The sequence below is a fragment of the Mustelus asterias genome, chromosome 9, assembly GCF_964213995.1.
Source record: "Mustelus asterias chromosome 9, sMusAst1.hap1.1, whole genome shotgun sequence".
Taxonomy (NCBI): Eukaryota; Metazoa; Chordata; class Chondrichthyes; order Carcharhiniformes; family Triakidae; genus Mustelus; species Mustelus asterias.
Genome location: NC_135809.1, coordinates 45,381,677 through 45,398,846, shown reverse-complemented (window position 1 = coordinate 45,398,846; position 17,170 = coordinate 45,381,677). Strand labels below are relative to the sequence as shown.

The following is a 17,170-nucleotide window of genomic DNA, read 5'->3' as shown; positions in this document are numbered from 1 at the left end:
GAGGTTATGCCCCTTGGGCTCACTCAGCGCTATGCTGCCGGTCTCTCCAATGGGAATAGGCCCCGCCCACAGATTTTTAGCATGATTCACACTAGTACACAGTGTGGGAGATTCATTTTGAAACTGAAAAAACTAGCAGGATTTACTCCAGTTTTTACACAAATTCGACACTTAGAATTTTTTTTGGGAGAATCTCACCTTGAAACTTTTAAAATCCACCTAATTTGCTGAGCAAATCAGTTTATCAAAAATCATCAAGTATTCCAACTTGCTTATAATATGTTAATCATTAATTTCCGTCACAAATCTAGTCTGGTTCTACAGATAATCACAGATTTCCAACTTTTGGTTCAAGTGTTCAATTCTAATATACATCCTTACATATCTTGTTAGCTGGCTTTTTAACTATGAGCATCTCAACCACGTTCAAAGTCAAATCACGCATTCCCTTTCCAGCAGGATATATGAATGCAGATCTCCCATGGCATTCCCATAGTGAGTACTGTATTTTGTGAGTCTTATATATCTCTCATTATATAGCTGTGATTTCTCTGTCCACAGTGGTACCTATTAAAATTAATGGAAGCATTTCTTCAGCATTACTAATTGACACAAGGTGCAACTAAGTGCCATGAGGAAGCATAACAATTGTAAGCGCACATGGTCCAAAGATTTATGCAAACAAATCTTTCATGCGATATTGAGGCTTTGGAAAAGGCTCAGAGGAATGTTATGAAGTTGATTCTCAGTTCAAATACCTGGACTATTCTAATAAACTCAAAAGGCTTAATAGTCTTTAAAATCTCAGTGCGATTTGGTTATGGTGTTTGAAATAATGGAAGACGGGAAATGAACCAGGGAAACATTATTCCCTAAGCTTTTTGTTCAGGTGAAAAAGATGCAATGTGTGGACTTGTTCCATCTGCCTGCAAAGGACAGGGCCCCAATGTGTGGCTTCCAGCATGCCTAAGTGAGCCACACTACAAATCTGACTGACAATCTTAAATTGGTTTTCAGTGTAATTCTTAGCAGAATCAGGATTGTTTAGCAGGTGTTGTCCAATCATGGAATCACACCTAATGTTGGACACAATGTTTTGAGTTCATAATAGGCTGACCATAATGGTCCATTTGCACATATTAGAAGCCACATATATTCACACACAGGGCCCTGACCTTTACAGACAGAAATTAAGGGTGCGATTCTCCCATTCTGACCTGCTAATTATTTGGTGGGCTGGGTCGGAAGATACGCACGTGTGCCGATTAGAGGGATTCGCGCAGGCTTTCCCGATGCATGCACATCTCCCACCGCTGGAAATCCGGTGTGGTCGGGACCACGCAGGAAACAGGCAGGAAGACCAGGTAAGTAATTTTAATCTATTTTTAACATTATTTGAATGTCATTATCGGGCCCGGGACTGAATCCTCTGGGCCCGATAGCATCTCCCACCCCACCAGTACAAATTCACTGCGGCGGGGTTTAGAGTCGCTTCCCACTTGCAGGGAACTAGCACGAGACCCCGCTGGAGTAAAGGGGGGGGGGGGCAATTGGGGCCCCCCAGGGGTTGGGCAGCTGGGAGTGGGGCCCCCTGGGCATGGGCACCCTGGCAGTGCCCAAGGGGCAAAGTGTCAATGCCCAGGGGGCATCTTGGCATTGCCCACTGGGCATCGGGCAGTGCCAAGGGGGTGGGGCAAGCTGGGGTTGGGGCCTCTATGGGGCCTACAGGATGTGGGGGGGGGGGGGGGGGGGGAGATTGTCAGTGCTTGGTGTGGAGGGTGGGAGGGGGCATTGGGCGGAAGGGCAACAGTGCAGGGGTCCCGGGCTGGCTAACGATCGAGTTGGTCAGCAAATGGAAGGCTGATAGTTCCAGAACTTTGCGCATGCACAGTGGCCCCGATCTATCAGACTCCGGCATGAATAGGCCCCGCCCCCGAGCTTTTAATGATATTCACGATTTTGACCTCTGCATTGCACAGTCTTGGAGATTCGATTCTGAACTCCCACTGAAAAAACAATCGTGACTTACACCATTTTTCCCGCAAATGCAGCACTTAGAATTCTTTTGGGAGAATCGCCCCAATACGTCCACATGTTGCACCTTTTTCAACTGAAAAAAATCTTAGAGATTCCCTGTTTATTCCCCAAGGCAATGCCTTGGCTAATCAGAGTCAACCTCCTGGTTTGAACTTGGGCAAAGCTGGGCAGTTAACTGTTCCATGCTGCATTCTCCAAGGCAACACCTCCACCGGAGTCCATTTGCCAACCAATCAGCATTCTCTTCCCACACAGTATAAATTGTTGTTTCCCCAGTTACTGTTGATAATTTCTTTCAAGCGATCCTGAGTACAAGGTGAAAAAACTTTGATTGAGTGTCTCTTTCTTCAGGAAAACTCATTCTGTACTGCTAAATGACTATTATTCAACTTTCAGAATTTGCCCCCCTCTGACATATTACTCTTGGTTTTGAAGGAAACATTTTTTCTCCTATTTCATTATTTTTAAAATCATGATTACTAATCTCTAGGTCACCCCCATATTTAAATCACCGACTTGATTTTTTTAAACAAATTAAGCACTTTGAATTGTAGTTAGTTATGTTATGAATTATGCCAACCTATTAGAACAGCAATTTCCTACAAACAGCAAAGAAGTGAATGAACAGATGATCTTGATGCTGTAGATATATAATGCTATAGATTAAGGCAAGAATGTTTGCCAGGACACGAGGGGTAGCTCTTCTTTTACTGGGGCGATTCTCCCAGCTCGTTGCACTGCTGTTGTAGTGCAGCAGGCCAGGAGACTCGAGCAGAGGCATTTCACAGGCTCTCCGTTGGGCGCCACGGCCTCTGCGAGTCTCCGGCAACCAAATTTCTGGTGCCACCAGCTCCGCGCCAGAAATCGGCGCAGAGCTGCATTAATTATGGTAATGCTTATTTGAATACATTTTAAATCCCATTAGCGGGCCCGGGACCTAAATCTCCGGGCCCGCTAGCGTCTTCCCACCCCACCCCCCCACCGGAAGTGGTTCACTCCAGTAGGGTTTACTATAGCTCCCCACTTGCAGGGAGCTAGCAGCCCGACCCGACTGCAGTGGGGGAGAGGGGGATGACGCCCTCCAGAGGTTTGGGGACCAGAGTGGGGGAGAGGTTATGCCCCTTGGGCTCACTCAGCGCTATGCTGCCGGTCTCTCCAATGGGAATAGGCCCCGCCCACAGATTTTTAGCATGATTCACACTAGTACACAGTGTGGGAGATTCATTTTGAAACTGAAAAAACTAGCAGGATTTACTCCAGTTTTTACACAAATTCGACACTTAGAATTTTTTTTGGGAGAATCTCACCTTGAAACTTTTAAAATCCACCTAATTTGCTGAGCAAATCAGTTTATCAAAAATCATCAAGTATTCCAACTTGCTTATAATATGTTAATCATTAATTTCCGTCACAAATCTAGTCTGGTTCTACAGATAATCACAGATTTCCAACTTTTGGTTCAAGTGTTCAATTCTAATATACATCCTTACATATCTTGTTAGCTGGCTTTTTAACTATGAGCATCTCAACCACGTTCAAAGTCAAATCACGCATTCCCTTTCCAGCAGGATATATGAATGCAGATCTCCCATGGCATTCTCATAGTGAGTACTGTATTTTGTGAGTCTTATATATCTCTCATTATATAGCTGTGATTTCTCTGTCCACAGTGGTACCTATTAAAATTAATGGAAGCATTTCTTCAGCATTACTAATTGACACAAGGTGCAACTAAGTGCCATGAGGAAGCATAACAATTGTAAGCGCACATGGTCCAAAGATTTATGCAAACAAATCTTTCATGCGATATTGAGGCTTTGGAAAAGGCTCAGAGGAATGTTATGAAGTTGATTCTCAGTTCAAATACCTGGACTATTCTAATAAACTCAAAAGGCTTAATAGTCTTTAAAATCTCAGTGCGATTTGGTTATGGTGTTTGAAATAATGGAAGACCTAGATTGCGTACACATTGACAAATTATTTTAATTAGATTGGAAGGATCAGGGGTCAACTTTATGTTATGCAATGGTAGAATAAGGTTTGAAGATTTTTTTTAAAACATACCAGAGAATAATACACAAGAGGTAGGAGCAGGAGCCCACCAAGTCTGCTCCACCGTTCAGTAAGATTGTGGCTGATCTTGGGCTTCAACTCCATTCCCCCACTCGTTCCCTATATCCCTTGATTCCCTGCGAGACCCAACATCCATCCTTCCCAACCTTAAATATAGTTAATGGTGCAGCATCCATAACCCTCTGGGGGCAGAGAATTCCAAAGATTCACAACCCTTTCAGTGAAGTAATTTCTCCTTATCTCAGTCCTAGTCCTAATAGAGCTGTTTCATGCAGTGTGAAGAGAGCATAACTGGTTCCTGGCTGCGGCAGAGATTATATCTTAAAAACCTGGATGTCAAATAATACAACTCATGGTCAATCTAATTGTCTATTAGTTTCGAGGGACATTTTCCAGGTTTTGCAGGGATCATAAAATGTTGAGCAAAAATTAGGCTTTTTGACTCATTGTGCCAGCTCTTTGAAAGAACTATCCAATTAGTCCAACTCTCTTATTCTTTTCCTATGGCCTTGTAAATGTTTTTAATTCGGGTATCTGCCCAATTCATTTTTAAATTGTATTACTGAATCTGTTTTCCACTTCCCTTTCAGGCATTGCATTCAAGTTGTAACTCAGTGCACAAAAAATATTTTGCCTAAGATTGGTTGCCTCTGGTACTCCTGCTAATAACCTTAATTGTGTGTTCTCTTCTCCCACTGGAAATAGTTTATCATTTATACTCCATCAAAACTGTTCTTGATTTTGAATACGTCCATCAAATCTCTCCTTAAGCTTGTGTACTCTGAGAACAAATCTCACTTTCTCTAGTCTCTCCACATCTTTCATCCTAGTACTATTCTGGCAAATTGTCTCCACATCCTCCCTAAAGTTTGGTGCCCAGAACTGGTACTCAGGCAAGGCCGAATCAATGTTTATACAGGTTTTCCATAATGTTCTTGCTTTTGTAATCTGTGCCTCTATTCATAAAACAAAGGATCCCATATACCTTTTAAGGATACCGTTTATCTTCTCAACTTGTCGTGCAACCTTCAAAGGCTTATGCGCATACACACCAGGAGCTCGCTGTTTCTACATCATCTTCAAAATCATACCATTTAGTTAATATTGCCTAACCTTGTTCATCCTATCAAAATGAATCACTTCACACTTCCCAACATTACATTCCACTGCCATGTGTCTGCCCATTTCGCCAGTTCGTATCCACCCTTCTGAAGTTTGTTAATATCTTACAATATTTCTAAGTTTCAGGCCCAAACTTGGAAATTATGTCCTGCAAATCCAAATCCAGTTCATGAAACGATTCCAACACCAACCCCTGGAGGACAGTACTGCACACTTCACTCAAGTCTGCAAAACAACTGTACATCACTACTTTCCTTTCTGTTCCAGTCAAAACTGTACCCATGCTGCCACTGATCCTCTAATCCCATGGACTTCAATTTTCTTAACAAGTTCTATTATGTGGTACTTTATTAAATGTCTTTGGCAAGTGCATATTTACACACACATCAACTTAACTATCCTTACAACCTTCTCCATTACTTCATCAAAGAACTCAATCAAGTCAGCCAAATATAATTTGCCTTTAATAATGTGTGCTGGTTTCATTTATTAACCTGAACTTTCCAAGTATAATTTAACTTTATCTGGATTAACCTCTTTAAATGTTTCCCCCACCACTGACATTCAGCTGATTGTCCTCTCCCTTCTTTAAATACAGGGGTAATATTTGCAAATTTCTAGTCTTCTGTCACCTGTACCATGTCTAAAGAGGATTAAAAGATTGTGGCCAGGGTCCCCACAATTTTTACCCGTTTTCCTCAACAAACTAGTATGCTTCATATTATCATTCTACTTTGTTTTTAGAAATGCTGTTGCCTTTTTAACATGTCATCTGTTTACTTTAGTTCTCAACTATTTCATCCATTACTGAGACATTGACAGAATCTTCTTCAGTGAAGACAGATGATGATCTTCTTGGTCTATAATCGATCATATCCTTAACTTTGGCTATTTACACAATGGAGACTACTGGTGGGTAGGAAGTGTCTGAATTGTTATGTATAATGCATCACAACTATGCAGTAAAGTGTAGATGGGCTAGTTGGTCTTTTCATGTTTGACATTTGAAATATCTGTAAAATAACAGGTCCCAACAGCAGGAAACAACTACAAATAGAGAAAAAATAAAATAAATTTAATACAAAAGCAACATCCTGAGATCTGAAATATTAACTCCCTTTCTCCACACATGTTGCCTGGCCTGCTGAATATTTCCAACATTTTCTACTTTTATTCTAAATTTAATACTGTGGGTATGAATCAATTAAATCAAATATCATGGGGAAGGTTTTCCACTGGGGTCAGGGGGGCAAATAAGCAGAGAGAGAAACTGCAACAATGAAACTTTGCAAACTTAAGTTTAGCACAAGAAGAATATGTTTTAAATATCAGGGCTTACTTATCAGCAAGGAAAACTACAAAATTCTCTTCTCAGAAAGTTAGGACACATGACATTGGGAATCAATGATCTTCTGGGAGCAGGTGTAGAACAAGTATTTTGCAGGGGGGGGGGGGCTAAATCAGGAGCAAAAATGAGATCCACTGCAACACAACTATTGTTGGGTGACAAGAGGAAACCGGAGAGCATCTCACGTCTCATTGAGTGAAGCAGAGTGAACAAGAAGCAATATTGGGGTGCAACCAGAACAAGCCACATGCCTGGCCAACTGAATTGGAACAGGCTCCTTGTCAGGTTGGGAAAAGGCAGTGGATCCACTATAGGAAAAGGAATGGGAACTACATTTCGCATTCAGCTGAGTGTGAAAACTGGGTAGTGCTTCTATTTGAGTCATGATACAGAATTGGGATAGGCCAACTCCTTAGGAGGGAGTGGAAATAAATTACTCAATTAAAAGTTAGTTGACATATACGACCATCTTAACTGGAAGGAAACTGGAAAAATTAATCCTTTACTATTACACTTTTCTATAATTTGTATTAGTGCAAATTTAATGCAAGCAAATGTTGCCACTCCCTTTTCACTTTGAACAGGGTTACCTCAGGATTTTCTTCTCTCTTTGATTTTGTGGAAAGATGGCCCTGAGGTTGTTCTCCTGAAGTTTTCCTTTTCTCTGTCAGATGTTCTGTCGGAGTCTGACTTTGTGGCTGAATAATTAATACCTACAAAAAGTGTAACAAAAAGTACATGATCATACATCCACAGTAGCCTGTATTCAGTATACAAAATAATGCACTTTCTTACAACGGAAAAATTTTGAACACTGCATTTTGATGAAAAAAAACTAAACATATGGAGCATTAACCAACAAAATCATCTTCAGGACAAGCTGATGAAGTACACAAATGTTAGTTTACAATTTAGGGTAGGGTCAATCTTGATCTGACTCTTACATCCACAAATAACTAGGGGTGCCCAAACTGGCTTTACCACTTTGTCCTGCTTCATATCATCATGCACCCCAACTGAGTATCCTTGCCTTTTCCCTAACTTACCATTGTCAACCTACCCCAAACAACATCTATCATCATGCTGTCCTTGGCAACAATCAGCATCACCTTTAAAAATCCTCTCACATCCTGCCCTCACCCTCCCAATGCTCTCCGTCTTTCTGCTTCCTTATTAACAACAGTCCTACTAAACCCTGGAACCATCTTCTCTTTTCCAAATGCTTACAAATACATGGACCACTGTCCCGTCCCTCTACTTTTTCCTCCTACCACCACCTAACATCAAGCACTCAAACTTCTTCTGTTACAATCATACATTACTTGGGTGTCCTTGGATGAGATAGCCATGCAGAGAGAAAGAACTGGGGCCTAGTGTTTATATACTTAATAACTTTTATCTACAGTGATGTGTATCTCTAATGCAACAACCATAGTTTCAGGCTGCCCCTACGTACAGGTGAATCTCCAGTTAAAGTCCACCACCTGAATACAATTAAGCACCCAATTAATAGATTCACTTCTCTAAAGTAAAAACGAAAAATTGACTTTATGGTCTGGATTTTCCCATTCCGAAGTGCGACTGAATTACATCAAGAAGGCACAACCCAATCTAGGATTCCTGTCCCCGTGCTAATATCCCAATTTTGGAAACACCATTACACTTTAGACCTTCCGCAATTTCAAGTTGGACCTATTTTGGAAGGTGATGTGATTTATGCAAGGACATGAATGATGAAGGAACCACGGCATGGAGTCGGGCACAACTACCAAGGGGAACATGAGCTTGGTTATTTTGTTAGATTTATGAACTTTTAAGAGTATTATGTTTTTAAGAGGACATCCAAGTAATGTATTTTTTTTTAAACAGATTTATGAGCTTCTCAAAAGATATCCCAATGTTATTACTGGGCTTGTGAGTTCTGTTCATAGTGGATATTGCGAGATTGTGTTGGATGTTCATCCAGCAGTAAGGATCTCCAGTTGCAAGCAATAAAGAACTAACTTCAGAAAGTAAATCAAAGAAAAAGGTTTAATAAAAAAAACTTCATTATACCAACGCCTGGGTCACACAAGCTTCCCACAATCCCTATCTGCTTTCTATTTATACCAGGTCAGCTAACTACCACAATTTTGCTATTGTCTACTGAGTCAGCTGACCCTCAGCATGTTATCATTGGAATCCGTTATAATGTAACTAATATTAGAAACATAGAAACATAGAAAAACTACAGCACAAACAGGCCCTTTGGCCGAACACATCCCTACCTTATAGACCTACCTATAACCCTCCATCCTATTACGCTCCATGTACTCATCCAGGAGTCTCTTAAAAGACCCTATTGAGTTCGCCTCCACCACCACTGACGGCAGCCGATTCCACTCGCCCACCATCCTTTGTGTGAAAAACTTACCCCTAACATCTCCCCTGTACCTACCCCACAGCACCCTAAACCTGTGTCCTCTCGTAGCAGACATTTCCACCCTGGGAAAAAGCCTCTGAGAGTCCACCCGATCTATGCCTCTCAACATCTTATACACCTCTATTAGGTCTCCTCTCATCCTTCGTCTCTCCAAGGAGAAAAGGCCGAGCTCCCTCAGCCTATCCTCATAAGGCATGCCACTCAATCCAGGCAACATCCTTGTAAATCTCCTCTGCACCCTTTCAATCTTTTCCACATCCTTCCCATAGTGAGGCGACCAGAACTGAGCACAGTACTCCAAGTGGGGTCTGACGAGGGACTTACATAGCTGCATTATTGCCATTGGTTATCATTGGTTACATTTTAATATTGAAAGGGATGAGGGGTGTTAAGAGGGTGAGGGTTACAGGATTTTATACTCATCTCCATAACATGGCCGCTGTCTCAGCAAATGGAGGAGGGCCTTCTAACAGCAGCATAAATGAGTAGTCAGACTAAATCTCAAAGGATTAATTGTATTGATTAGCAGGAGACTAAGTATGTTAATCTAAAAGAGGTACCAATTCCCGACAGAATATTTGTTGGGAGTAAGGAATAATGTATTTTTAGATCATTTGCAGTCCAATAAATCGTGGCGAAGACAATTCGATCAAGTAGGAAAACAGAGATCAGGCAGCAGAACTGATTGGTAGAGAGCAAGGGATAGAGTGAGAGAAAGAGCGAGAGTGAGTGTGCGCAACCAAGAGTGAGACAGAGAGGCAGTCCAATCCCAATGCGACAGATACAGTTGAATTAATCAGACATAAAAAAGGGAAAAAGAGAGGAGGCACATGCAGCACGAAAAGTAATTAATGGTAGCAGCCCAGACTAGCTGTTGTGGAAGATGTGTACAGGTGAGGGAATTGTCCCTCCAGGGATATGCAGTGCCATTAATGGGTGGAGATGGAGCATTTTCAGGCAGCATGTTGAAGTAGAAAACACAGGCAGAACCCCAAAAAGAAAAGTGTTTTTAAAAGAGTCCACAAAGTAGAAGATTCACAAAACATTGAGATATCCTTCATGAGGAGGTAAAATAAGTAAGTGGAATTGATTGTACTGTAAAGGTCTTGGCAGAAGATCACAAAGCAGACCTTAAATTAGATATTGGAGCTGTAATTTCAGTTCTTCCAGAAGCTGAACCATGGTGAAACAAGAGAGTTTTTCAAATGCCCTACAAAAAGCTATATGATCAGGATGAACAGAACTGAAGGTTCTACAAAACTAACAGCTACTTTAAAGCACTGAGAGGAAGTAACTACTTAAGTACTGTATAGAATTCAAGATTGAAGTTGTACACTTTTAAGTAGAGAGGCATGAATAGAGTTGAATCCAATTCACAGAAAAGAATTAAAGAATGATGCAGATCAATCAGGAGACTTCAGAGCAGAATTCCCAAAGTTATGCATTGAGCCACTATGTCAATTGTTACGCCAAAACAATAATGGTATTGAGAAAAAGTACATCAAAAATCATTTAATAAAATCAAGGGGAGGTTGATGTCATCAGAGATATTAGCATATTACAACCCAGAGTTACCTACAATAATAGCAGCAGATACAGACTCTGCAGGACTGGGTGCAGTACATTGTCAGGTTCCAAGAGATGGAAAATGCAGACCAGTCTATTACGCACCATGGTCATTAACAGATACAGAGAAGAGATGCGCAGTAATCAAAATGGAAACGCTAGCAGCCATGTGGGCGTGTGGGAAATTTGTGGGCCATATCTTAGGTCTTCACATTAAGGTAGAAACAGATCATAAACCTTCAGTCACACAACAGAATTCGAAAGACCTTGCAATGTTGCCATCAAGATGTCAAAGGTTTAAATAAAGATCAATGAGGTTTGATACAACTTACGTTCAAGAGAAACAACAAAGCACAGCAGATGCATTACCATGCATTGTAGCAAAGAATCCAGAAAATGCGATATTGAATTTGTGGAAGAAGTTGAGGAATTTGCTATAATGACAGTCCATACATTACTGGTAATTCGACAAAGATTGAATTAAATCTTAAAGAGGCCCAAAAATCGGATGAGGAATACAAGCAGATTGCAGAATTTTGCTTTAGAGAATGGCCAACATATATGCTACATCGTCCTTTAAGACCACATTTTGAGCAGACAGCACATCTGACCGTAATCAATAATTTATTGGTATCTGATAATAGAATAATAACCCCAACAGCACCAAGACTTGAAATTTTACAACTCCTACATCAAGTTCATTTGCGAAATAGTGGGCCTGGGGACTTCAGTCCCAGGCCCGCTAATGAGATTAAAGTTCTGATTTAAATATGGAGATCAGCTCTGCGCCGAAATATTTCTATTTCATAAGCGCAGAGCCAGATTATGGTATTCAGTTTGGTGGCCCAGTCTCTCAAAGCCATTGGAAGAAATGGCACCCAGATGTATCATATATACAAGTCTCACAGACCTTCAATAGGTAGAACAGGTTTGGATCAGAGATCAATTGAGATTTGGAGAAATAGTGGAAAAATCCAAGATCTTACATTGTCCAGATGGAACAGGACATAGTAAGAAGAAACTGTGGAACTGTGCAATTGAGCAACAGTGAAAATAAGACACTAGAGAAGTCACAATCATTAGAAATGAAAGACAATACCAAAGCATGTGATCCCAAAACATTTACTAGTTTGAATTCACTTCAATAGCATCTGGAGGACCAGCAACAGAATAAGAAGGCCTTATTCAGTACAAACAGGGTGCAGTAGACTAGTGAATGCTCACCAGTGTAAGTGAAGGTGGGAATCTCAAACAAACAGAGGCAGCAGAAAGAAGAGAGAACAAGTGGAGAACATGGAGAGAGTAAGAAATGACATTCACCCAAGAAAACAAAAAGGCTACATTTCCTAGGTTCCTAGGAGATTTCAAAATACTGAAATGTTCAGAATGATTACAAGACTGAAGCTTTGGATTTCCAGGAATGTCAGAGAACACTGAAGTCTGAACAAAGACTTGGGGGAGATGTAGTATAATGAAGTATATTTGACTAAGTGCCATAAAGGGTAAACTGTAATAGTTAATGGTCTGAAGGAAGTGGCGCAGTCTCATGATGAGTGTCTCTGGGACAGCCTAAAATGAAAGTAAAAGGAAAGCAAGCATCGTCAGAGGCTTGTAAAAGTACTCTCCATAATCTGTATGTCGGTCAGGAGGCAGGATCGTGACATCGGGAAATCTCCACACTCCCAATTCTTGCCTCCAAAATGAAAATCCAGACCTATATGTACAGCGTCAAAAAAAATTAAAGCTCTTCCATACTATATACAATGCTTCACATTGTGAAACGCCCATCCTCCAGGACCTCTAACAATTTACTTTTGCAAAATAATCCAACTGTTGACGGTCTGCATCTAATCACTTAATTCTAGACCTTTCCTTTCTTTTTGGAATTTGTTTGAAATCAGCAGAGTCAGTGTATAATCTTTTTGCACTCAATTTTCATAGAAGTGTACATCATCACGCAATAAACAACTGTCCACATAATGTTGAAAAGTTACACCACCTTCAGTACTCAATGTACACAATATCATTAAAAATATTTGCCAAACAAAATACCATATCCACTGTCTCCACAAAAGCTATAATTTCAGCAGCCAGCAAACTTTTAAGAGTACTTTTTATTTTCTTAGCTTACCAAGCTAAAGGAGCATGCAACACTCCCATTCTCACCCATAAGATATTATGAAAGCAGCTGCAGTAGAATACTCATCAGAAAGATCAGCACTAAAAATGATTAGCTTCATCTTATAGAATCATAGAGGTTTACAGCATGGAAACAGGCCCTTCGGCCCAACTTGTCCATGCCGCCCTTTTTTTTTAAACCCCTAAACTAATACCAATTGCCCGCATTTGGCCCATATCCCTCTATACCCATCCTACCCATGTAACTATCTAAATACTTTTTAAAAGATAAAATTGTACCCGCCTCTACTACTACCTCTAGCAACTTGTTCCAGACACTCACCACCCTCTGTGTGAAACAATTGCCCCTCATCACTTTTGTATCTCTCCCCTCTCACCTTAAACCTATGATGCCCTCTAGTTTTAGACTCACCGATCTTTGGGAAAAGATATTGACTATCTACCTTGTCTATGCCCCTCATTATTTTATAGACCTCTATAAGGTCACCCCTCAGACTCCTACGCTCCAGAGAAAAAAGTCCCAGTCTATTCAGCCTCTCCTTATAATTCAATCCATCAAGACCCGGTAGCATCCCAGTAAATCTTTTCTGCACTTTTTCTAGTTTAATATCCTTTCTATAATAGGGTGACCAGAATTGCACACAGTATTCCAAATGTGGCCTTACCAATGTCTTGTACAACTTCAACAAGACTTCCTTCTTTGGGTCACCCAAGGGTGAGAGCTTAGGTATACATTTATCCAGATATAATTCTCTATGTTTTACTGGAGAGTTGGAAGACCAAAAGAGGGTAAAATAAGGCCCAAAAGTAGACCTGTGGGAGACTGAGGACAGACAAAGGATAAAAGAAGACCCAAGAGATTACCTGCAGAGGTGTGAGAGGAGAGACAGAGGATAAAATAAGGCCCAAGAGCAGACTGGGGGAGATTGAGAGGATACAGAGGATAAAACATGGCCCAAAAATCAACCTGTGGGAGACTGAGAGGACAGACAGAGGTTGAAACATGGCCGAATGGCAGAGCTGTGGGAGGGGGTGGAGCAGAGTCAGGAACCAGGGATTCAAAAATAAAGTGACAAGACAGAACAGCAGGTAGTTATTGGTGAGGACTGCAGTGTTACTTGTGCTCATTAAGCCAGGGAGATGTTTCAAACTCTGTAACTTACTATTACTTCATTAAATTAATAAACTAGATAAACAAATTCATGTGTGGAAGTAAAATAATCCATTGAACAATAATTTTTACTCATTCAATTAGCTAATAGTTTAGACACATGACAGGTGGTACACCCTAGCTGCAGCATGTGGTAATTTCTGGGAAACAGTGCACTGTCTGAAACCTGTAGAACTTTGGTTCAGTTGTTCAGCTGGAATCTGAGCAGCAAAAATTGCAGGTCATCAGATACTTTGTTTTGGGAGACAGTAACATTCCTTAGGTTAAGTAGTACTTTAAAGGTGGCTGATGTCAGCGGAAAGAGGGAGTGACTGCAAATCAGGCAAGCGTAGGGATTCAGGATTAGTGATGGAAGTGACTTAGTTCTTTTCCTGACTTTGTCCAACAGGTATGAACTTGCTGCCTGTGTGGATGCGAACCGGATCTATAGAGAGATTGGGCAAACTGACCCACAGTTTGGTGCAGGAGGTCATTCCAGAGGGCGGAGTAAAAGGGAATGAGGTGGTGGTAGAGGATAGAATAATCAAAAAATAGATACTGTTACCTAAGGTGGAACTAAAGAGTTCCAACGGTGCTCTTGCTTGCCTCCCATTGTCAGGGTTCAGAATGTCTCCATGCAATAGGACAATAACTTGGACTGGGAAGCAGGGGATCCAGTTGTTGTGGCTCATGTAGAAGCCAATACAAAGGTAGAACTAAGATTAAGGTTCAGTCGAGGGAGTTTCGGGAATTAGGTTTTAAATTAATAAACAGAACCTCAACAATCATAACCTCTGGATTACTTCCTGAGCCATGCAAAATTTGGCTTAGGGTCAAACAGATTAGAGAAATAAAAAATTGATTCAGGATCGTGCTGGAAGAAGGGGTTTTGGTTCATGGGGCATTGGCACGAGTACTGGGGAAAGAGGGGGTTGTTCGGTTGGGATGAATGCCAATTAAACTGGACTAGGATCGGCACCCTGGCAAATCATATAATTAGTGCTATCAATAAAACGAAGAAGGGTGAAGGGTCAGGCGAAGGAAAATTTAGAAAGCTAGTGTCAAGACAATAGAACAGTTTAGCAATTTGGGCAAAGACAAGCAGAATGGAGCAGGAAGTGCTAGTAATGCTAGTAACGCATCAGCGAATAAGAACCCTGGCAAAGAATAGTGGTAAAAAACAATAAAATTGAAGGCACAAGACATTTGTAACAAAATACGCAACCTAGCAGCGCAAATAGATATAAATGGGTTTGCTCTAATCTAGATTAAAGACATGGGGCAAGACTTTCCACACCCCCGCGGTGTGTTTTGTGGTGGCAGAGGCCATTTGTCTGTGGCAGGATCTTCTGGTCCCTCTGCTGTCAACAGGGTTTCCCATTGAATGCAGCTCCCACTGCTGGGATACTTGCAATTGGGGTTTGGCACCAGAAAATCCTGCCAGCAGAAACAGCCAGAAAATTCCGGCCTTGTTGCAAGGTGACAAAAATTGGGAAATAAGTATTTTTAGAAATTTAACATTTTGAACAGATGATGGAAAATGAAGCGTACTCCCAATATTAAAGGATGACATAAACACAGTACTAATAAAGGGTCTTGTTTCTGAAGATCAGGAAGTAAAACAGCGTGGATGTAGATTAATAACAACAAAGGTCAGAAAATGCTGGTGGGAGTAGTTTATAAGCCTCCTAACAGTAGTCATATAATTGGACAGAATATTAAGAGAGAAAGAATAGGAGCTTGTGACAAATGAAAGGGTGGATTTTAATCTTCATATTGACAAAGGTAGCTTGGAAGGGGAATTTGCAGAACGCTTTCATGACAGCTTCCGAGAACAATACATAATGGAGCCAACTAAGGATAAAGCTATTTCAGATAGAATATTGTGTAATGGGGCAGTAATCTTATAATAAAAGATATTTTGTGAAAATAATCATAATACAATTGAATTCCATATTAAGTTTGAGAACAACACCGTTGAATCCGAAACAAGAATTTAAATCTAAACCAAGCAAATTAAAGAGAGATTTTCAATAAAATGTGTTCCATTAAAACACACAAACTCAGAAACATTCAGCTCTGGCTTATCAGGAAAGTTAAAGGTAGTATTAATTTAAAAGAACTCAATAATATTGGGAAGAATAGTTGTAAAAGTGAGGTTTGGGAGAGTTTTAGAAACCATGAAAAGGAGACCAAAAATTTACCAAATGTTGGGGAATAAAACAGAATGAGAGTAAACTAACCAGAAATATAAAAAACAGATTGTAAAAGTTTTTACAAGTATGTATAAAGGAGTGTAGTTAACATATACTTTGGTCCCTTACAGGGCAAAGAAATTATCATGGGAAATGAGGAAATGGCAGACACATTAAACAATTTTTTGTGCCCACATTCAAAGACAATACAAATCACATACCAGAAAGAGTGAATAGCCAGGGGGCTTGTAAAAGCAAAGAACTTGAAGTAATTAATATCAGTAGAGTAACAGAAAAATCCTATTAAAAGCCTACAAATCCCAAAGACATGATGCCCCACATTTTAGAGATCCAAAAGAAGTAGCTGGAGATTGTGGATGCACTGATTATAATTTTCTAAAATTCTGCAGAATTCTAGAAAGACCCCAGTAGATTGCAAGTTAACAAATATAACATCACTCTTTGAAAAAGGACATAAAATTGAGGCAGAAAACAGGATACTACAGACCCATTTGCCATTCATTAGGAAAAGGCTGAAATCTATTAAGGAAGTCTTAACAATGTATTTAGAAGATCACACTATGATCGGACAGCGCTAACAAAATTTTGCGAAAAGGAAAATATGTTTGAGACTAATTTACAGTGTACTCGACCATTATGAAGCATATAATTGGCAGGGTAAATAAAGCAGACACAGTTGATGTAATATACTTGGTCAATTGACCTACACATTAATAAGTGAACAATATTGCCAAATATATTTTTAAGATGATTTTTCCAGCACTCAGAATCCACGCTATTTTCTTAATATCTAATCACTCTTCAAAGCTCTTAGCTTCGCTTTTGTCTTCTAAGTCCGCATAACTCAAAGATGTGACATTGCTGCTTCAGCCTTATTTGGTCCATCAGAAAAAATGTCAAATATTCTGTATCTTTGTTTTGCCACACTTTATCAAGTTTACTTGCAACTGCTAAAATCTTCATCATCCCATGGGATGATGGTGACTGCTCTGGTCACCAAGGTAGCATTTGACCAAGTGTTGCATCTATGAACAAACAAAAGTGAAATCAATGGGAATCAGGGAGAAAATTCTCCACTGGTTGGGATCATACCTAGC

General features: G+C 40.3%; 1 protein-coding gene across 1 annotated transcript in view; it reads right to left on the bottom strand.

The window, feature by feature from the left end:
- The window catches only part of phf21b (PHD finger protein 21B), a 220,898-nt gene that overhangs the window by 52,041 nt on the left and 151,687 nt on the right, over positions 1 to 17,170 (bottom strand). The window contains exon 8 of the mRNA XM_078220113.1: positions 7,171 to 7,293. Within this exon, the coding sequence (XP_078076239.1) occupies positions 7,171 to 7,293 (123 nt within the window). The remainder of the gene's footprint in view (positions 1 to 7,170; positions 7,294 to 17,170) is intronic.